At 49.8% G+C, this 20,561-nt stretch overlaps 2 protein-coding genes across 9 annotated transcripts; both read left to right on the forward strand.

Moving 5' to 3' along the window:
• The first annotated feature begins 682 nt into the window (after positions 1 to 682).
• LRRC23 (leucine rich repeat containing 23) lies at positions 683 to 8,139 on the forward strand. Its single transcript, XM_042810668.1, has 6 exons — positions 683 to 790; positions 877 to 989; positions 1,834 to 2,308; positions 6,811 to 6,947; positions 7,390 to 7,612; positions 7,843 to 8,139. Exons 1-5 carry the CDS (start codon positions 683 to 685, stop codon positions 7,562 to 7,564), a joined length of 1,008 nt encoding a protein of 335 aa, XP_042666602.1. The 3' UTR covers positions 7,565 to 7,612; positions 7,843 to 8,139.
• Positions 8,122 to 17,651, forward strand: ENO2 (enolase 2). Of its 8 annotated transcripts, none has more exons than XM_042810661.1 (12): positions 8,122 to 8,487; positions 11,300 to 11,391; positions 12,299 to 12,394; positions 12,664 to 12,722; positions 13,775 to 13,844; positions 13,985 to 14,118; positions 14,934 to 15,156; positions 15,416 to 15,613; positions 15,740 to 15,941; positions 16,124 to 16,232; positions 16,374 to 16,432; positions 16,711 to 17,651. In XM_042810661.1, exons 2-12 carry the CDS (start codon positions 11,307 to 11,309, stop codon positions 16,778 to 16,780), a joined length of 1,305 nt encoding a protein of 434 aa, XP_042666595.1. In that variant the 5' UTR covers positions 8,122 to 8,487; positions 11,300 to 11,306; the 3' UTR covers positions 16,781 to 17,651. The 8 variants fall into 8 exon arrangements, with proteins under 8 accessions (XP_042666595.1, XP_042666599.1, XP_042666594.1 ...); XM_042810663.1 differs by lacking the exon at positions 8,122 to 8,487 and adding an exon at positions 8,956 to 9,030; XM_042810665.1 differs by lacking the exon at positions 12,664 to 12,722 and having other exon boundaries at positions 8,128 to 8,487.
• Positions 17,652 to 20,561: the final 2,910 nt, after the last annotated feature.

Genomic DNA, 20,561 nt, shown 5'->3' on the forward strand with positions numbered 1-20,561 from the left:
CTACACAGGAAAAACAGATGGGAGATGTGCACCACGCTTGCTGTAGAACAGGAGAACGCAGAAGCGCAGAACCACTCATTTAGTGAGGAACGAAGCGGGCAATAATCGCTGCATCAGCAGGAACGTTGTGGCTCTCTTCTTTTTCTCTGCTTTCTGGCAGGAGGGACCATAGCTGCACGGAGCAGGATCACTGCCAGCTCCTCACCCTCAATGAGAACTGCAGGGGCTGGACCTTAACCGTGTCGCTGCTGAGGGCAATGAGCCGAGATAGCCTCACCGAGCCCGTGCAGCCCTGTGCCCAGGCCGGGGGCCAGGAAGAGCCGGCACTCCGAGCACAGGCACGCATCACACACGCACATCAGCGCGGACGGCCAACACGCAGCTCCGCACACCGCGCTGTGCCAGCGGCCTCACCCCACGTCTCTCGGGCCGGGCCTCGGCCGTCGGAGACCCGAGGCGGCTGCCGGCACAACTCCGCACTCAGTCCTACAGCGGTTCCGATACCGACTCGGCGCGAACCGGAACGCGGCCTGGAACATACGGGAACCGGGGAGACCGGAACTGCCCGTCAGCGCGGCTGTGTGGTAGCAGCGCCGGGACCCGCCCCCGTTCCCATGGCAGCGGCGCGGCCTGGCGGGCACGGGGCGCAGTGAGGCCTGGCTGCCGTCGGGAGCGGGGCGAGATGGAGGGCGGGGGGCTGAGCGCGGAGGAGGAGTTCGTCGGCCATGAGGGGGGGGAGGATGGCGAGGAAGAGAAGGCGCTGTTGGAAGAGGAGGAGGAGGAGAAGCAGGTGAGGAGGCAGGCGGGGGCAGCTGGCCTTGTATCCCCCCCCCCCTCCGTCCGCCATTTCACCTGTGCTGGGCTCTCTTCCCCCAGGTGCCGGCCGCATGTCCCCTGACGGAGGAGGTGCTGAAGGAGGGCCTCTCCCTCCTCTGCAAAATTGGCAACGGCCTGGCGCACGCTTATGTGAAGTTTGAAGCCAAGTATAAGTGAGTGTGCAACGCACATGCAGGAGAAGAGATCCTCTTCCTAATGTGTCTGTGTAGCCGTCCAGGGGCCGCACCTAAGGCCACCAGTGACTGGACTGTGGGGCAGGAGTGTCACAGGGCACATTCTCCAACTGCCTTGCTTCCAGGCAAGGCCTGAACTGGGGACCACCTCCACTGTAGCCAGAGATGTGGATCTGTGGGGCAGAGTAGTGACCCCTGGGCTAGTGGGAGCTTCTCGGGTGCTCTGATTTTGATCTCCCAAGGGGACCTGAGGAGGACACCTTCACTACAGACAGTCCAAGAAACATCCATTAAGCATCTCTGCATATAACTGATTAACATACACACTTAAAAGTACAATGCCACAGTTGTCACAGGAGTTTGGAGCCTCAGCCCCATCAGTACCCCCAAAGAGCTCTAGACATAGCAGGCCTCACAAAGTAAGGCCAGTCTAGGTGACTACTGGCTTTTCCTGGCTAGGAAAGTCATTACACACAGCCTTGGGTTGCCCCTGCTGTCTAAAAGACACTCTACCCCCTCCCACTCCCCCCAGGCTTGCCTTCTTTCTACTCTGGTTCTTCCCTCTCCTGACAGCTACAGTTCAATGGGAAGAAGTACTGTCTGTGCCAGAAGGAAGGTCCTCCCCTTGGCATTCAGCCTTGCTTACAGCATCTTTGGCCCATCCCTATTGCCTGCCTTTTTCCTCCTTCACACAAGGCTTTGTAGGACAGGAGGGAGATGGGAGAGGAGGGGGCCCTCCCTCCCACCATAGTGAGAAGCAAACTGAAGGCTGATAGCAGGGGAGGAAGTGAGAGGTGTTTTATTCGCTTTTTCCCTTCCACAGGGACTTGACAGACATCAGCCTCCTTGAACGTTTCATTCACCTGCGGTATGTGGATTTGTCAGAGAACAAGCTGCAAGATTTGTCTCCACTGAGCAGCCTAACCCACCTGCTTTGGCTGAAGGTGGATGGGAATCTGCTTACCAGTGCCCACATGCAGGAGCTTCCCTACCTCCAGATCATCAGCTTTGCTCACAACCGCATCAAGAATATGAAGGGCATTACTCACCCCCACTTAGCCAGCCTCAGCCTTAAAGGTGGTACAAACTACTGTCTTCATTGCTGTGTACATAGAAAACTCTCTTTGAGTGGTATTAACTGTCATTATTTCTTTGTCCTGTGGCACTCAGGAAATAAAATCCAGACAGCACTGGGTCTGAATCAAGCACTGTATAGCCTGCGTATACTGGAGCTGCGAGGAAACAAGCTAGAGAGCACAGCAGGGCTTTGCCTTCCCAAACTCAAGAATCTCTATCTGGTAAGGGATCAGCCAGCTTGGGAAGTGGGACTGAGATGCTGCAGAGGTTGGCATCTTCAGTCAGTGGGTGTAGAGAAGACACTATCCCATTCCAGACGTCATAGTGTACACACTAACCTATTTAGTTCAATCTTCACAGCCTGAAAGGAACAGATTTCAGAGAGCTAAAGAAGCAAGGGTCTCTCCGTTGGGGTAGATCCTTCTATGATATCTGTTCAAATAGTGCAAAGGCAGTAGCAAGTAACCAGTAATTGTTCTGCAGAGAGCAGGGAGATTGGCAGTGCTTGGTATGTTGCATTCTCCCTTTGCAGGCACCTAAGGGAGAACAGTGTTCTCTCCCTGGCAGCATTAGGCAAGATCACACTCCATGTCTTCCAGGAATGTGAATGTCAGTGGGGAAAGCAGTAGGTGTTCTCTGGATTACACACAGGAAGGTGATCATAGAATGTGAATGGTTTGGATTGGAAGTGACCTTTAAGATCTTTTTGTTCCAACCCCCCTACTATAGGCAGGGACATCTCCCACTAGACCAGGTTGCTCAAAGCCCTGTCCAGCCTGGCCTTGAACACCTCTAGGAAGAGGGCATCCACAACCTTCCTGGGCAACCTGCTCCAGCATTTCACCACCTTCACAGTAAGGAATTTCTTCCTAGTACCTAGTCTACATCTACCGTCTTCCATTTTAAAGCCATTTCCCCTCATCCCATCACTACCAACCCTTCTAAAAAGTCTCTCCCCAGTTTTCCTATAGGCTCCCTTCAGATACTGGAAGCCTGCTATGAGGTCCCCCCGGAACCTTTTCTTCTCCAGGTTCAAGAGCTCCCACTCTCTCAGCCTATCCTCATAGAGAAGGTGCTCCAGCACTCTGATCATCTTTGTGGCCCTCCTCTGGGCCCACTTGTCAGTTAATAATAATATGAAATAACTTTCTGCCTATTTGATGCGCACTTCCATGTGTACAGTTACATATTTGAGGTCTCTATCTAACCCAAAACCTATTGCCAGCAGCTCTTTCTCCTCTCTGATGGGCCTAATTGAGTATGGGTATAGCAGCACAGAGATATGATTCACGTCTTGGGCTGCCAAAAAAACCTGATTGAATATCTCAGTTGAAACTAAGAAGAAGCAATTTTCTTCTACTGTGAGCAGTTGCTTAGGGACCATTTACTGCTTGAGACACAAATGAAGAAAGTATGTTGGCTTACTCCCATGAATCACACAGTACTATTGCTCGCAAAGACTTGATAGTGATCCTGAGTCGTTACCTCTGGAAAAGCAATTAAAGATGATAAAAGCTACAGGGTTTCTTTTCATCAGTACTCCCTGGCAGAAAGCACTGGGGAGACTGTTGTCTGAGGTTGTCTGCTATTTTCTGGTATAGAGCTGAACTCTTAGGACTACTGGTGCTGGAAGAAGGGATGAAGTGGATAAGTCTCTAGGCACAATATAGAATTGCTAAGTAAAACAAGCCATGTTAGCAGGTGACTGAGTTAAACCAAAGCAACACCTTTATTTAAAGTAAGAAACATAATTGAAGAATTCCTGAGCCATGCATCTGAAGCAGGCAAACTGCAGGACAAAATTATTAAAACTAGAACTACCGATTAATGTCTCAGAAATGTGAGCTTGATTTGTTCCCCATGTCTACCTGCTTATCAAATCATTTTGGAGGGGGATCTCTCCCAGTACTACTTTGCTTTCTGTAGAAACGTGTCGGTGTTACTTGAGCCATAGGTAGGTAAAGCTGATGTTGCAAGGACAGGGTTCAGTGCACCCATCAAATAGGAATTCAAAGGTCAGCTTAAAGTAACTGAATCAGATTTGGTTAATATATGACATCGTTTCAGTATTCACAAAGTTCTGCCCACCAGCGGGAAAACCAGAGGCTGATTGTGAACCATGTGGTGCTTCAGTCGGCATCCATTTTAGGTTCACTGCTGTCCGAAGTGTAGGAGTGTGTTACTTCCTGTTCATTATGCAGTACTGCTGACAAAGGCTAGCTACAGCATGGGCAACATGTTGTATAGCTTGCACTAAGAAATGATGGCTTCATGTGTATGTGAGGAATCGTTATAGAAGGCGAGGTGATGATGTGATCATTAAAATAAAGGTGTCATTTTGAGTGCTCCTTGAGTTCAGAAAAAAAGGAAGAATAATAATCTGTTCAAAAATCTGATCTGCATCGTCCTGTTAGCACTTGCATGGCTGGAGCCTTTAAAACTGTTCACTGGCGTAACCGAGCAAGTGGGAGTGATAGTAGGTTGCTACTCATTTCACAGACTAGTGGTCTGTGAGCTCCCCACTTTCATTCCGATGTCAGCTCCTGATTTCCTCTGAAGTGAGGTATACAAATCTATCCTGGCTTTTTAAATTTGTTTACAGGACCTTCGCTAAGTCTCAGACTTTCCTCTTTTTCTCAGACCTTCTTGGCCCTTTTGCTTCCGAGTCTCCTTTGCCCAGTTTCCAATGCAGTCTTCATTTTCTACAAAATATTCTTTTCATAAGTGAGCCTGCCCTTAACTGCTCTCCTGTCCCACCAGTTGAGACTCTTCTCCTTTTATTAGATTTGACTACATCACTGCATTTGACTACATCAATTTTGGCATTGACTACATCACTGCTTGAGTAACAAAAAAGGAACAGAGAGTGCAGTGGCACCGTTGTGGGTTAGCCTAGCAGGCAGCTAAGCACCACACAGTGTTCTCCCTGGTAGGATGGGGGAGAGAATTGGGGGGAAAAAGTAAAACTTGTGGTTTTAGATAAAAAATAGTTTTATAGGACAGAATAGGGAATGAACAAAAAAAACCCAAAAACCCACAAAGAAAGTGTTGCATAATGCAATTTCTCATCACTCCCTGAATGCCCAGCCAGTCCCTGAGCAGCAGGAGCACACCTTGACCAACTCCTCCCATGTGATAGTTCAGTGTGATGCCAGATGGTGTTGGATATCCCTTTAGCCAGTTTGGGACTGTCCTGGTTCTGCCCTCACAGCTCCTTGTGCCCCTCAGGCTCCTCACTGGTAGGATGCTGTGAGAAGCTGAGATGTGTCTGCGCAGAGCTGCTCAGCAACAGTTAAAACATTGGAGTGTTATCAACATTATTCTCATCCTCAAATCAAAACATGGCACTGTGACAGCTACTATGGAGAACATTAGCTCTATGTCAGTTGAAACTGTGATGGGAGCCTCTCTCCCTGTTCATGTATCTGCATCCTTAGAAACTATAACCCTAAGCCACAATCACGAGTGAAGTCCTGCTTATCTCTGGGTTGAAAGATGCGGTAGGGATAACGTAGTTGCCAGGGATTTTGCAAACTTGGCTGCACAAGGCCATGAGCAATCAGATCCAGTTTTGGTGCTAGCACTGCTGTTAATCCAGGGATGGACAGGAGGCTTTGAGTGGAATTTTCTAGTCAAAATTGTGCTGTGAAACTATTACTGAATGTAAGAACTTTGTGTTTCCCCATCTCACAACTGTTCACACCAAGGTGAAAGAAATAGATAGGGAATTTTGAACTGGTAAGATATTCTTCCTGCCCTAAGCTTGTCAGTGTTATTTATTTGTTTATTTATTTGCAAGACTTATGGATAGCTAATAAATATTGTACTAAGAAGCTCTTAAACCAAGTGACAACCCCCACTTCTCTGCAGCCTCTGTCAGGATCATGCAGCCTGCTTCTGGTCATAGAGGAGCAGAAGAGAAGACTTCTTGGTAGTAGATTTCTCCTATAAAAGAAGCAGCTAAACTGGAAGTTTGCTGGACTTTATGACTGAGAGGAGCAGATAATTATCCTTTAAATAAACTTGACTTAGCTCTTTGCTTTCTGTTCCACACTGACACTCTTTGAGGCCTTAGGGGCTCAGATGAGGCACTGCTGTGGAAGGGCTGTTTTGCTGGAAGTACAGCAGGTGGCTCAGATGGCATGCTCTGGTAAATTTGAATCGTGGCATGTCTGCATCCCTGCGTAACTAGAGGCTGTGTTGGAATTACTCATCTGGGGCGGTCATGTCCCAGCCACTAAGTGATGCTGCAGGGAACTCTTTTTAGCAGGCATTTGCTTCTTGAATCTGAATACTCAGAACTCTTTTAGTAAGGCCCTGAGCATCCTGCTTGCAACCAGGCTAACATGGTAGTTAGCCTGGCTGCAAGCAGGATGCTGCATGGAGACTTCCAAAAGTCCTTTCCCATCTAACTCTTTATGAGTCTAAGCAGAGTCCTGATCAGAGGTACAAGCTAGAGCTGCAGACATGTTCTCAAGGTGTTCTGTCCCCTATCTCTAAAATCCCAGTGCAATTTCTGGTTTGGCTTCTGACCATACTATCTGTCACTGCCAGGTAGCCTCCCTACATTGTTATGTGTGTATGATGTCCTGCTTCAGAGAAGATTGCTTAGCAGAGGTAGGAAGTCTGAAGAGTAGAAAGAGCTTGGCAGAACAGAAATAACTGCTGTTCCCTTTGCCATGTGTGCCTTTTTTTCATTCTCACTTCCTATGTCCCTGCTTAGGCCCAGAATACCATTAGGAGCCTCGAAGGCCTTGAGGCACTAGAGCAGTTGTCAACTCTGCACCTGCGTGACAATGAGCTTCAGACTCTGGATGGATTCTCTAGCAGCATGAAGTGCCTGCAGTACCTCAATCTACGGTAGGTCCTCCCTGCTTCTTGTCAGGACTAGACACCAATTCATCAGGCTATACTCCCATTTACATCTTTAGGATTTTCTGTTTTCTCTAGAAGCTGAAGCCTGATGGGAACGGGTTGGATTGATCTTTACAGCTTTTAATTGGTGTTCAGGGCTCAGTTTTCTACCAGTTTCCCAACCCAGACTTTTCCAAGCTTCTCGGAAAAGATCTGCCTCTCCAGTTGCTCTCAGACTCCACACCATACTTTTTATATCTTGCTGTAACTCTTTTTCCACCCCTCTGTGTCCTGGCCATGACCACCAGTGTCCTTTTCTTCCAAGCACTTGCTGTACAGGGGTGGCATTATCAGACTGTTCAACACACTGTTTGAACAGAAAGAAATCCTTATTGTTAGGACTTATATAGATCTCTTTCTCCTGCACATTGTGCTGATTTTTCTTTAGGAACAATGGGATCAGTAGCTTGCAGGAAGTGGCAAAACTGCAGGTGCTCCCCGTGCTGCAGGCCCTGGTGCTGATGGAGAATCCATGCTCTGATGAAACAAACTACCAGCAGGAGGTCCTGGCCCAGCTGCCACACCTGAAGCGCCTCGACAAGGAACCAGTTGAGAAAAATTAGCATGCAGAGGCAAATGAAATCCGTTAGAAAAGGCAGGAAGAGGAAAAGGTATGAACAGTAAATTGAAAAACATAAGGTCAGATGTGCTGGTAAGCCCCTCCTCCTGTGAATCGAATGAAAAAATGGCTGAGGGAGGTCAGGTCCCAAGGGCAGAGCTGCATGCAGCTGAAAACAGGCTTTACAGTCTGATTGCCATCCCTGGCCCCAGCAACACAAGTGAGAGGTGAAAAAGAAGTCAGGCATGGAGTCATTTAACTTCTCCCTCTTTCCTTCTTCAGGAAATGGAGGTATCTCCCCAAGGTGATGTATCGAGTGACCTCTGGTTTAAATCCCTGTTCCTTGTGAAGATTTGGGGATGCATCTTCCCATGTGCAAAGCAAGAGCTATAGGTATGAGGTTCACCTCATTTTGCCTGAAGAAGAGAGGAGTGTCCTGGATGCTGCCTTCAGTTACTGCAGTGTTTTTACAGTCTCTGCACGTACATACTCAAAGTAGTCCCAGGAGGGAAAAGGGGGGTTACAAGTTGCGTGGTTTGATTTATAATTTTCTTATTTGGATAAAAATACTTAACGAACCTGGAATGTCTGTAATTGTTTATCCTGCCCACCCACTCCTGTTCCCTAGCTCTCTCGCCCTCTTCTGTCTGTGTCTGTCCCCTGTCTGTCTCTCTCTCTCTCTCTCTTTCTCTCCATCCCCTACGTGCTGTTTGCAAAGCTTTGCTAAATCCTGACTCATCGCAGCTTTGGGTCACATGCTGCTGTCCCGGCCCTATCAGGGGCGTCTCCATCCTGCTGCCGCCGCCGCCGCCGTTGGCTTAGAGGACACATCATCTCCCCTTGAGGTCCTGCATCCCTACTCAGCTCCGTCCTCTCTCCTCTCTACCAGCACTTTCTCAGTCTCTCGTTCACCCCTGCTCTAGGAAGGTAAGTGTCTCCCCGTGGCCAGCCCTCCCCCTCACTGCATGCGTGCCTCTGCTCCCCGCTCCGTGCCCTCCAAACCCTACACGCACTTGTGTCCCTATAGAAAAGGACCGTTGTGAGCGGCGTTAGCAATTAAACTGCCCTCACTTCCTCCACCTGCTCCTCCCACCCCTTTCTCCTCACCCCCACCCTTCTCACTTTTCTTTCATATTTTAATTTCAGGTACTCCCTCCTTCCCAATCCCCGGCAAGGATGATTTCAGATATGAGTCTGGGGAATTTCAAAAGGGGGGGCAACCGACAAGCATAGGTGCTGCTGCCAAGGGCACTGCGGGGAGACGCTGAGATGGAGCTTTACCTGGGGGAGGGGGCTGGCGGTGGTGTGAGGTAAAGCTCACTGGATTTTGCTGGGGAAAGGACCCAACCTCGGAGCAGACCTCTCCCAAACTACTGATGTGTCGACGCAAACACGAGAGCGAAGCCCAGTCCCAGGGAGAAGGAGGGAGGAGGAGGGATGTTTTCTTATCACCGCCCCACACCGCACAGGGTGAGGGGGGGCAGCAGGGAGAGGAGGTGACAGTCAAGCAAGCGAGAGCTGCATCAGCCACGACACTGCAGCAGTGCGGGCTTCCTTAGGAGCAGTGCCTAGCCGGGGGGGTGGCAGCTGCACCGGGGCCCCAGCATGCAGGGCTGGTGGCTGTGCCCTGGGGAAAGGTCTCTGCAGTGCTGTCCTGCTAGGAAGGGAGGGGGGATTGCTGCAGCAGGGTCAGGCAGTGCCCTGGCGGATTGTGCTGCATGAAGCGGTGCCCGTGGGAGGCACTGCAGCAGCGCCATGCCAGAGTACCCTGCTCAGCCCCTGCTTGAGAGAGGCAGCCCAGCCTCCAGCCTGGCTGCTCTTCTTCTCACTGTGTCAATGGGTTTCCAACTGAGGCTCTGTCCCAATCCTTTATCCCAGCTTATCCGCCTCTGACCTGCTTTCAGGACAGTGCAGCTGATGCTAGGGATTTTAGAGTGGTTCAGCAGAGGCCAAGCAGAGAGGGACATGGAGAAACTGCAGAAGTGGAGAAAAGGGTGTAGAGAACTAAAGAGGAATGAAGAGATCCAGTAAATGATGGGATGGAGCCAGCTAGGTTAGGTTTAGGCTCGTCATCTGGCATCCTTGGAGCTGGCTCAAACAGGGATAGGTGGATGCAAGCAGAGGGACGTAACCAGGGCCAACATGATCACGTAAGCACTGCATCTGGCGCAGGTCTTGTCAGACTGCTGTGCCATAGGTCATTTTAATGGGTATGGCCAGGGCACTGCTGTGAAGAAGCTCACAGCTGTGCAGGCATGGCTCTGGAGGAAGCTCCTGCAGTGCAGACCAGATGGCATGAGAAGTGCTGCCAGTGTGGCTGAGGGGGATCCCAACCCAGATGGGCCCTGTGGAGGGCCCTGCATAGGTTCCAGAGAGCCCCGGTTTCCCCCCACTTAACCTTCCCAGCATCGCAAGCTTTTGCTGAAACTCCAGAGCAATGTGATTTCCCCAAACCCTATGATTTCCATGTACCAGAGGCCATGGGACTGGGAACTGACTGGCTTCCCCAGCCTGTTTCTTAGCCCTGCTCTTTGCTGTGATGCCCTATTTGCAGCACCCCCAACAAACACACCTGTGCTGAGAGACAATGTCGGCTGCATCCTTGCCTGCAGCCCAAGGCATGATTCTGCCCAGAAAAAACACCAACTGCACCATGCTTGCCGCTGGGCCTGGACTCCACACTTGTGTGGTTCCAGCTCTGCTCTGCTTTGAATGAATAAGCTGGGGAGCCAGGGACAGAAAGCCCAGCGAAGCAGGGGTGGCAGTAACAGACAGTCAGCAGATGCTGCCCACTCCCAGCAAGGCTGCTCCCTACACTGCACTGCCCCACTGCCTGCTGGTGGAGGCAGGGAGACTTGCAAGGCCAGCTAGGGAGATCAGGAAAGGGGTCAGACCTCTTGTGGAGAACCTCGGGAATGAATTTCAGCAAAAAATGCCTCTCTCAAACTGCTCTCCTCAAGCCTGTTTCCCACCCCAGGTTTCACTGAGTGCATCCAAAATGCCAGATCTCCTCACACACCCCTGCCAGAGAGGCTTCAAGGTCTTCTGTGCCTACATTCCTCTGGTGTGTGGGGGCCATGAACTGGGGTCAGCCTCAGCATCTTAGCCTGCCCAATTTCCCTCCCCTTGTGCTCAGAGCTGTTCTTCTCCTTCATCAGGTGCCATAGCCTCTGGCTGCTCAGTCTCAGCTTGGCTGGCCCAGTCCCTGGTGTGGACTGCAGCCATGCCCTGCAGGGTGCCAGCTGCAGAGGAGTGAGGCAAGGCCAAGGCAGGCGCTGCCCAGGGCCCAGCAGGGATCTCTCATCCCTGTGAGGAGATGAAAGTTTCTGGGAACCCTGGTGCCAGGGCTGTGCCCTCTCCAGAACCCCTAGTGCTGTGGCCCCCTGTAAGTCAGAGGTGCTGGAAAGGGGGCATGTGGCTGCCACACGGGACAAGAGGGAAAACTCCTACTTTGTTATATGTAGTGAAGGGATGGGATTCAGCATCAGTTCCTGAAGAGAATGTGGATAGCTTCTCACTTTCTGGGCTTTGGATCACATTTTTCATATCTCCCCTCTAGTCTAAATTTCCTCAAGCCTATATTTCCTTGGAGTTTGAACTTCAGCTCCTAATGTAGATCTTTGTTGAGCATCCTTTCCTCTGCCTAAACCTTAGAAGTGTGAGCCCTAGGTCCCAAGGGCGGTCTGAGATCTTGCAGGACAGCTCAGAACTAGCATGTCCTTTCCTCTCCTCTACACAGAGTCACCATGGCAGTCGAGAGGATCCATGCCCGAGAGATCCTGGATTCTCGTGGGAACCCCACTGTGGAGGTGGACCTGTACACACACAAAGGTATGGGGTGAAGATGAGAGATGAAGGGGAAATCCTGTCTTGCTGAAGGGGCTGGATCTGCACAGCAGCTGAGAGCAGGGAGTATCTCCCCTGAAGGCTCTCCAGTGAGCAACCAGAGACATCGGGCCAGGGAGATAGATCTCCTGGCGTCTACCTGTGGTCCTGCATGACATGCATAGTGAATGCTGAAAGCTGTGTGTGTGGCTTGTCCCATGTCTGACTGTAGCAGAGACGGCTAGTTTCATTAAAATAGACATATTTATCTTTTTGTCCTATCCACACAATGCTCTCTGCAGCTATGCTTTCACTCCTGGGGCACATTTGGAAATGCTTCCACAGCCACGCTCTTGAGGTTGAGGGAAGATTTGTTTCTGAGACGTGTGCAATCATGTGTGTGCAATTATGCATTTCATCTGGAAGAACTGCAGCTGTATTGGTTGAAAGCTAGGTGGGATGAGATATGTGCGTAGTATGAGTGACCAGAGTAGGCCTCCAACCTCCTGCTCCTTCACTGAGGTAAAAATCCAGCCCTGGACAAAAGGGAGGAAGCCTCCGACAGCTGTGAGTAGGGCTGTCGGAAGGATGCAGGCAGAAGTACCAGGACAAGGAATTTCTGCATGTCATTTATAGTTCTGGGACTGGCACAGACCTCTGCATGGCTGAGATCAAGGTTTTCCAGTCTGAAAACACTGGGTGGACTTCTTTCTGTCAGACTCTCTGCTATTCCTCCTCTGAGAGGTGTTCACCTCTGAGAAGACTACCGTGAGCAACCAGCCAGTGGGGCTATCTGTTGGCAGAGGCGGGTGGCTCTATCCTTTCCTTAAAGTAGAACAAAGACAGATGCATGAGGTCTTTCCTTCCTTTTAATCCTCTGCTCTACTCATACACACGTTTTGCTGTCCCTCAGGCATGTTTCGAGCAGCGGTTCCCAGCGGAGCATCCACTGGTATCTATGAAGCACTGGAGCTACGAGATAATGACAAGTCACGTTTCCTTGGAAAAGGTGGGGAGGTGTCTGCTCCACACCCTGTACCTGGGGCTGCCACACATGGGGCTTCACCAGAGGGTACCACTCATCCACTAACGAGACATGCCCTCCATGGAGCCTTCCAGGCACTGATCCAGTGTCAAGTGAAATGTCAGGCCTCGACCTTCCCTCCCCGTTTCCCCCTCTCAGCCTTTCTATTGGTCTTCTACCCTCCCTCTCTTCATTCTCTTCTTTGCCTCAACCTTTGTCTCTCTCCTTCTTTCTCTGTCTATTCCCTTCTTTAGGGGTCCTGCAGGCCGTGGATCATATCAACAGCACTGTCGCCCCAGCTATCGTGGGCTCTGTAAGGATTTCTCTTTGTTCTTCCTTATTGAACGCTTACTCTGTTCCGTCTCTTTCCACCTGATCTCTGTTTCTGCCTTTCTTCATCTCACTGGGTTGACAGATGTAGTGCTGCTCTCTGTGAACCCAGGCACACTCTTCCTGCCTCCATGGCTGTATGCAACCACAGAGATCTTTTCTCTGAGTGGAAAGGAGTTAACCCTACCTGGCCCACTGCTGCATCTGTACCACCTAGCCAGTCCCCTCGTTTCTTTCTATAGAGCTCTCTACCTTTTTCAAATGTGCTCCTCACTTAATCTCGTCCACACGTCTGCATCCTCACACCCATTCATCCTTCCCTCTCCTCCAGCATTCATGGTGTGGTGAGCAATGACTGTACCCACGCAAGGTCTGGCAGCCCTCCCCAGCACAGTCTGTGGACTTCCAGATCTGTGGTGTCACATCTGTAAGTCCTTTATGGAACCTGCTCTGAAGGGAGTTGAGTTGATGTCATGCATTGAAAGCCACGCAGCTTTTGAGGAGTCTGACTGAGAGCCCAGCTCTTCTCAGCCCTGAGAACTTTCTGTACTGGTAGAAGGCTCCCCACATTGGCTTTAACACTGCTCCCTTGCTCATTCCCAGGAACAGCTCCATCTAGTTCACGTGTGCTTTCTTGGGGTTGAGCATGCACTGTTATGCCTAGCTTGTATGTAGCCATAGCATGACAAAGCTCCCTGGAAGCTGCCAAAAAGCTGGATGAATCCTCAAATGAGTGCTGTGTGCTGAACTCTGTGTGACCGGCCTGGGCTGCTGCTGATCCCTTATCCAATGTGGGTGCATCTAAGCTGCACTGCAATAACATCATCATGATTACCTTACCTGACTATATACCAAGGCTATATACTATTAGTATATACTATATACTAATTTCCAGAGCTTTATGTGTATATATTCCCCCACAAGCTGAAAAGGTCCATGTACCCCCAGCTTCTCCATCAACACCTCCTTTCTCATGTGCCAGAGCCAACAACTCTTCTCAACATCCCCTTCTCAGGAACTCTTTCTTTCCTCCAGGGCCTCTCTGTTGTAGATCAAGAGAAGATAGACAATCTGATGCTTGAGATGGACGGCACAGAGAACAAATGTAATTTGCTATTTATTTCGGTCTGGGAAGTAAAGATCACAGTGGGTGGAGGGAGGGTTGTAGCCTGGTCTGGCAAGGGCACTTGCTGGGCAGAAAGGCAGTACCTGAGAACCACAGTGAGTTCTTGGTTTTGCCCACAGCCAAGTTCGGTGCCAATGCCATCCTGGGAGTTTCACTGGCTGTGTGCAAGGCAGGAGCTGCAGAGAAGGATGTCCCCCTGTACCGGCACATTGCTGACCTGGCAGGCAACTCCGATCTCATCCTTCCTGTGCCAGTAAGAATCCTCCATCCTTGACATACTAATTCAGAAACTTCCAAAGATACCTCAAAGAGTGTGTTTGATAGAGGAGGTAAAGTAGTAAGGGATATAGGACCAAAACACCAGCCGAATGCACTGCAGGAAGCAAACCAATGCCCAAGCTTTCTCAGGGAAGGACTCACAAACAGAATGCCTATTCCTGGAATGGTGTGTAAGGCTCTGCCCTCCCCACCTGCACAGGGGTAGAGGGGAACTGGAAAAGGCTCAGGAAAGGATAAGAGACAGATCAAATTGTGGGCCAGCTTTTGTAAAAGGAAGGGCTGTGTAAACTAGGAGTTTTCCTTGTGGAAAATAGGAGCTGAGAAGGATACAGCAGATGTTGTGGTGGGGGTTGACTGAGGATCAACCACTACTCACTCTTAATGCAAGAACCAGAGAGCATCACGTGAACCCTCTGAGGCACAGTTCAAAACAAGGCTAGTTATACTGTGAAACTCCCTCACAAAGCATACTGTGGGTGCTAAAATTTTCTTGGGGTCGAGGAAAAAGTTCCTAGAAGAGAGGTTGATGTAGCATTGCTGAATGCACAGATAAATACATACAGTTTGGGAGAACTCTGAGAGGGAAACAGGTGGGAAAATCCTCTCTAGTTGTTTGCCACTATTGGAAGGAGGATCCCAGGCTGTACGTGGCTTTGGTCTGACATGCTGCAGCTGATGTGTTATGTTACTCTATGGGATGTGGTATATCATGAATAGACATGGTGACCCACCTGAGAGCCTTGTCAAAATGGGTTCCTTCAGCTCTAATTCACTTACAAACTCTTCCAGGCTTTCAATGTGATCAATGGAGGTTCCCACGCAGGCAACAAATTGGCAATGCAGGAGTTCATGATCCTACCTGTGGGAGCTGAAAGCTTCCGCGATGCCATGCGCATTGGGGCTGAAGTCTATCACAATCTCAAGAGTGTCATCAAGGAGAAGTATGGCAAGGATGCTACTAATGTGGGTGATGAGGGAGGATTTGCCCCTAACATCCTGGAAAACAGTGAAGGTGAGAGTTACACGTTAACGGGATATCCCTGCCTGCAATGCTGTGACCAAGGCCTTTTTACACCCAATACTTTTATCCTTTCAGATGTGGCGTCCACAGCCCCTCAGCATGTTTCTGTTCTGCTCCAGGCTTCATTCTGTCTCCCTCATTGAGCCATCAGACTCGCAGTGGCTCCTGTTCACAGGGTCTTTCTAGGGAAAGTTTCTGCTGGAAGTCAGAGCTCTCTGGCACAGGCTGACTTCAACTCTCTTCCTTCCAGCTCTGGAGCTCCTCAAGGAAGCTATTGACAAGGCTGGCTACACAGACAAGATTGTCATCGGTATGGATGTGGCAGCCTCTGAGTTCTACCGAGATGGCAAATATGACCTTGACTTCAAGTCCCCAGATGACCCAAGCCGCTACATTTCGGCAGATGAGCTGGGTGACCTCTATCAAAGCTTTGTACGTGATTATCCAGGTGAGCCACTGTGCTTGGCAATGGGGACTCATCACCGGTGTTGCAGACACCACAGGTGCATCTCTACTATTTTAGGGGGATTGGGAGGAAGGTAGCTTTGACTTGTCTCTTCTGTTGTCCATTCAGTGGTTTCCATTGAGGATCCCTTTGACCAAGATGACTGGGAGGCCTGGTCCAAGTTCACGGCCAATGTTGGCATTCAGATAGTGGGAGACGACCTGACAGTGACAAACCCCAAGCGCATTGAGCGAGCTGTTGAAGAGAAGGCCTGCAACTGCCTCCTGCTCAAAGTCAACCAGATTGGATCTGTCACAGAGGCCATCCAAGCGTGAGTCCACCCTGCTGCCACTGTTATTTGAAATAGTTGGTGATGTACCACAATAAGATTAAGACTTGTGTCTCTGTGAGAGTGTAGAATGCTGAGGAGAGGAGGAGAGGGTCTGGATCTCACCCTGTGCAGGGGGTGGATATTACAGTGGCAGCTGCTGAATACATATCTTGCTCCTGCAGCTGTAAGTTGGCCCAGGAGAATGGCTGGGGTGTGATGGTGAGTCACCGATCTGGGGAGACCGAAGACACCTTCATTGCTGATCTGGTCGTAGGACTGTGCACTGGGCAGGTATGTGAAACCTAGGGTGTGCACAGGCATGCAGAAAAATGCAGAGGTGAGAAGCAGCATCCCTCTTGCTTCTCCCTCTGGGGAAACCGGTGCGAATCATAATGGCGTCTTACAGTGTTTGTTTTGGGAAATCCTTTACAGATAAAGACGGGTGCCCCCTGCAGGTCTGAACGCTTGGCTAAGTACAACCAGCTCATGAGGTAAGGGGCTCTTATGGTAGGAAACAACTGAGAATGGAGAGTAACTAAAAAATAGAGAAGCTAGAAACCCAAAGGGCAGAAGGAGTTTGTTGGGAGAAATGTGAAGGCAAACTGCAGAGGTGAAAGTAGAGATCTCTGGATCCCTCCTCCTTGGCATGGTGGGATAGCAGCACCCTCCAGCAGCTAGCCCCTCTGCCCCCTTTCAGCTTCCTGGCCGTATGTTATCCCTCAGGTACTCTGGTGCCTTACCTGAGTTTTGCTGTCTCTCTCTCCTGCAGGATTGAGGAAGAGCTTGGCGATGAAGCACGCTTTGCTGGACACAACTTTCGCAACCCAAGTGTTCTTTGAACGTTGTCCCCCAGGCATAGACACCCTTCAGCTTTTTCCCACATCACAGACTCTGAACCCTCCTTCTCTTCACTACTCCCTTTTTTTGCTCTTTCTCCCTTCTCTACCACCTGGTTTTCTCTCACCTCAAAGCCCCACGAGTTCAGGTATCCCTGGCTAGATATACCCAGATGAAGGATGAAAAAGTGGTCCGCACCCCGTCCCTTGCTTTGGGATCATAAGCATTTCTGAATCTAGGCATTTTGTGTCTTTTGTTCTTGTGCGCATCTGAACCACTCTGTTCACATATTAGACTATGGGAGCATGCTGCCCAGCGTGTTTACGTTGTACGCCGAAGCATGTGCAGTGAACATATGTGCGTCGGCTGGTGTGTTTGGACAAGTGTCGCACTTGTAGCTGTGTTTGAACGAGCGTCACCAGTGGCTCGCTCTCGTTGTGCGTGTGTGTAGGTGTATGTGTACTGGCCTACAGCATTGTTGTGCCCCAGGTGCATTTGCGCTGACGTGGTGGGACCTAAGCGTTCCTTCCTACTGTTCTGAGCGCTGTTCCACGCTGAGCTGTGCTTGTCAGCAGCTTAGTGTTGAGTGAACAATTGCTTGTCACTGGCCGTGTGTGCGTGTGCTGTCAGCCTCCAGGTTAGGCAGCTCTATGGGATCTTGTGGGTCAGCACATAGTACCGTGGGGCAATATATTAAAACACAGTCGTAAAAAAACACATGCTCTCATTTGCTTATCTTAACCTTCTTCTCTGTTTCCATCCCTCTTGCACTCCTTCACTCTCTCTTCTGCCCATAATGTCTGCTTCACCTTCTAGACAGTCAGTGCTCAACAGAGCAACAAACTACAGAACCCTAAACTTAATTAAAATGTATTTCACACCTGAGATCCTTGACTTGGCCTGATGTTTCTCTGCACTTATCTGTATTTGAAGAATGGGGACATTTTGTTATCAAAGAAGAGGATCGTGCAGAAGGACAACCAAAGCAAGCAGAGGAAGTTGGCAAGAGAAAGGCCCAGATAACCCCCAACCTGCTTTCACAGCTGTCCCACAGTGAGACTTGTCTGTCCCGTATCCAGCTGGGGAATATTGAGGGAGGGGCAGATGGGAGAGTTTTCTGCATGTGCAAGGGATTTTAATCATGCCTGCCACTGATCTAACAGACCCCAGGGCAAGTCACAGGCCAGATGCCCACTAGACATCCTGTGACAGTAAAATGAAACTGCAGATTTTGGAAGAGAAAAAGCTATCTTTGTGTGCTTGGGCACACTGAGGTCCTGCAGAGCTCCTGTTCAGTCCTTGCCTGACTGTGCTGCCACACCTTTCATGATGAGTAAGGTAAGTCAGCTTGTTCAGTGAGCCCTAAGACCCCTTGACCAAGCCCCAGTACGGACTTCCAAATTGAAAGACAACACTTAAAAATCAACACTGGCATTTCACTGCTAACTCTTTACTAAATAATACAGGAAAAGGAGTGCATTCATCGAGGAAAGACAAAGGCTGTGACATGAGAGAAAAGATGGTGGGAAGGAGAATGGTGTTGAGACAGGGTTGGTTCCGGTGGGGTCACCAGTAAATACGGAACAAATACCGGCAGCAGGCAATAGCTTGCGTCCTAGCTGCAAGTACCTCTGTGAAGACTTGCCCCTACGATCCCCCGCGTCCCGTCCCACATCTCACGCGCACGGACGGTCAGTGCAGACCAGCACAAAGCAGCGGGACTGCCGTTGCCTTCTGGGAGCTGTAGTTCGGGTATGGCCGCGGGAAACGCTCCATTTTCCAGTGCCGGAGCCCTCGCCTCGCCTCAAAATGCGGGTCCCCTGCAGGCAGGGGGGAGCTGCTCCTCCGCCCGCGCTCCCGTAGGGGGCGGCCTTGTCTCAGCGGCTCCGTGCGGCTCGGCTCGGCCGGGCGCCGGCGGAGGGTGGGATGGAGCTGGCCCCTCCGGGCACCGTTGCATTTTGCAGCCGTGCAGCGTTTTGCCACTCCTTCATCTGCAAAATTGGTTTTGCACGATGTCTCTGGTTTTGGAGGAAAGTGTATTTTTGTGCTCGAGGTACATGTTGTTATTATTCTTTTTTCTTTTTCCATTTGCACGCCTAACCACTGCTTCCTTTTGTTTTAGATGCTGGGATTTTGCAAACAGTATGGCTGAGCAATCAGGGAAGGTTTTTTGGAAGCAGTTTCTCAGCTTTTATACTCTTAAAGCATCTCCTCTTCCCGTTTTCCCCTCACTCACTCTCATTTGTCTTTTTTTTTTTTTTTTTTTTTTGTTCACGGAAGGAAACAAAGTGCAGGAGGTGGTGCGTTACCCATTTAAATGCAGCAGTACTGTAACAGCAGGGAACAGGTGTGTGTGTGTACCTCCACAGATTGTGAGAAGAATTTGTTAGCAGTCACTGCCAGTGAGATAATGCCACGTCCCTACAGCAGGACGTGTGGAAGCACCGGGGTGATGAGGATGCATTGCCTCAAAGCAGTGCCTCACCTTGGTGGCTTTTCTAAATCAGAAGAGTTTGGCTTTGACAGCCCAACATGTGTATGACGCTGGTATGTTCACTTGGGTCACTACAGGTACATACATGGATGCTGCTTTTTCTTTGTCTCCGTGGCAGACATTTGGTTACAGTTCCTTTGTGATAGAAATACCCAAATACTTTGTTATCCCTTACACAAGCAATGCAGTAAGAGATGCTATCTTCTCAGCAGCAGAGCTACAATGTGCATTTCCATGAGAAGCAGTGGAGATTGGGGTGCGGGGAATGAATGTTGGTTTTCTTTCAGCTCTCAAATCAAATTCTGTTTAGATGACGTTTTCAGAGATACAACTGGCAGTTCAAGGGATAATTTAGCTCCAGCTGCCCTGAAGCCTGCGCAATTGTTCTTTAATAAATAGGTGTCCACAGAGCACCTGGAAAGGAGAATAAGCCTTATTGTAGAGGACACATGGAAGCCTTAATGATGCAGAACTAAGGAGTTTCTCCCGTCCCTCTCTCTGGAATGACTTGGGAGGGGTGGGTGTAGGGGCAGAGGGGAGGGAGAGGACAGATATGCATGTTAAAACTCAAGTAAACAAAATCCCTAACATAGGAGGCTTTTTCTGCTGAAAGATGACCTTGATCTGACAAGAGTTCCAAAAAATTAGGTGCTGGGTAGCTCGTGTTATGGGACATCCACTGCAGGGAGGCTGGTGAGGCTGGGCATTGACTTGTGTCACAGACTTAGCATTTCTGCGACCAACAAACACCAGTGCTGTTTGCATGAGTTTTAGACAGCAAGCCAGGAGGGGCCATCTTGTGTGGCCATGTTGGAGTTTGTGTCACAGGAAGTCTTTACCAAGGCCTAGAACAAGCCACAGGGGTTTTTGATTCTTCTTGTCAAGGAGATTGCTATGTGTTGCACGTCTGTGCTGCCTGAAACAGGGCTCTGCATAGTTTTACAGCCACAGGTTAATAGGATAAAGATCAGAAGGGGTGTCTAGTGGCCTCCACACCAGGCTCTCTGTAGAGGTAAGGTTGGCCCCAGAGGTAGATCAGCTGCCCACAGTTGTTCCTGAGCATCTCCAAGGGGAGACTGCCCAGATCTCTGGGTGCCTGTGTTGGTGCTGAACCATGCTCAGGGAGGAGCTTTGTTCTTTGTCTAGACAGAATTTCTCTTCTTGTAAATTTTGTAACCATTTCACTGTCCATCTGTTAGGAAATCTTGGCTCTGACTTTGCTATAAAGTCCCATTCTCACTCTCACTCCTCTTTTTCCCTAAAAAAAAAAAAAAAAAAAAAAAAAAAAA

This window comes from Centrocercus urophasianus, unplaced genomic scaffold (assembly GCF_019232065.1).
Source record: "Centrocercus urophasianus isolate 14NV4802_14NV808 unplaced genomic scaffold, USGS_Curo_1.0 seq_12, whole genome shotgun sequence".
Classification (NCBI taxonomy): Eukaryota; Metazoa; Chordata; class Aves; order Galliformes; family Phasianidae; genus Centrocercus; species Centrocercus urophasianus.

Excerpts from the sequence above, each read along its gene's own strand:
- LRRC23 (XM_042810668.1), top strand. The coding sequence starts at position 683 with ATGGAGGGCGGGGGGCTGAGCGCGGAGGAGGAGTTCGTCGGCCATGAG. Across the intron at positions 2,309-6,810 it reads AACTCAAGAATCTCTATCTG|GCCCAGAATACCATTAGGAG; the intron begins GTAAGGGATCAG and ends GTCCCTGCTTAG. Across the intron at positions 6,948-7,389 it reads CTGCAGTACCTCAATCTACG|GAACAATGGGATCAGTAGCT; the intron begins GTAGGTCCTCCC and ends ATTTTTCTTTAG.
- ENO2 (XM_042810660.1), top strand. The coding sequence starts at position 8,937 with ATGTGTCGACGCAAACACGAGAGCGAAGCCCAGTCCCAGGGAGAAGGA. Across the intron at positions 15,157-15,415 it reads CATCCTGGAAAACAGTGAAG|CTCTGGAGCTCCTCAAGGAA; the intron begins GTGAGAGTTACA and ends TCTTCCTTCCAG. Across the intron at positions 16,433-16,710 it reads AAGTACAACCAGCTCATGAG|GATTGAGGAAGAGCTTGGCG; the intron begins GTAAGGGGCTCT and ends TCTCTCCTGCAG.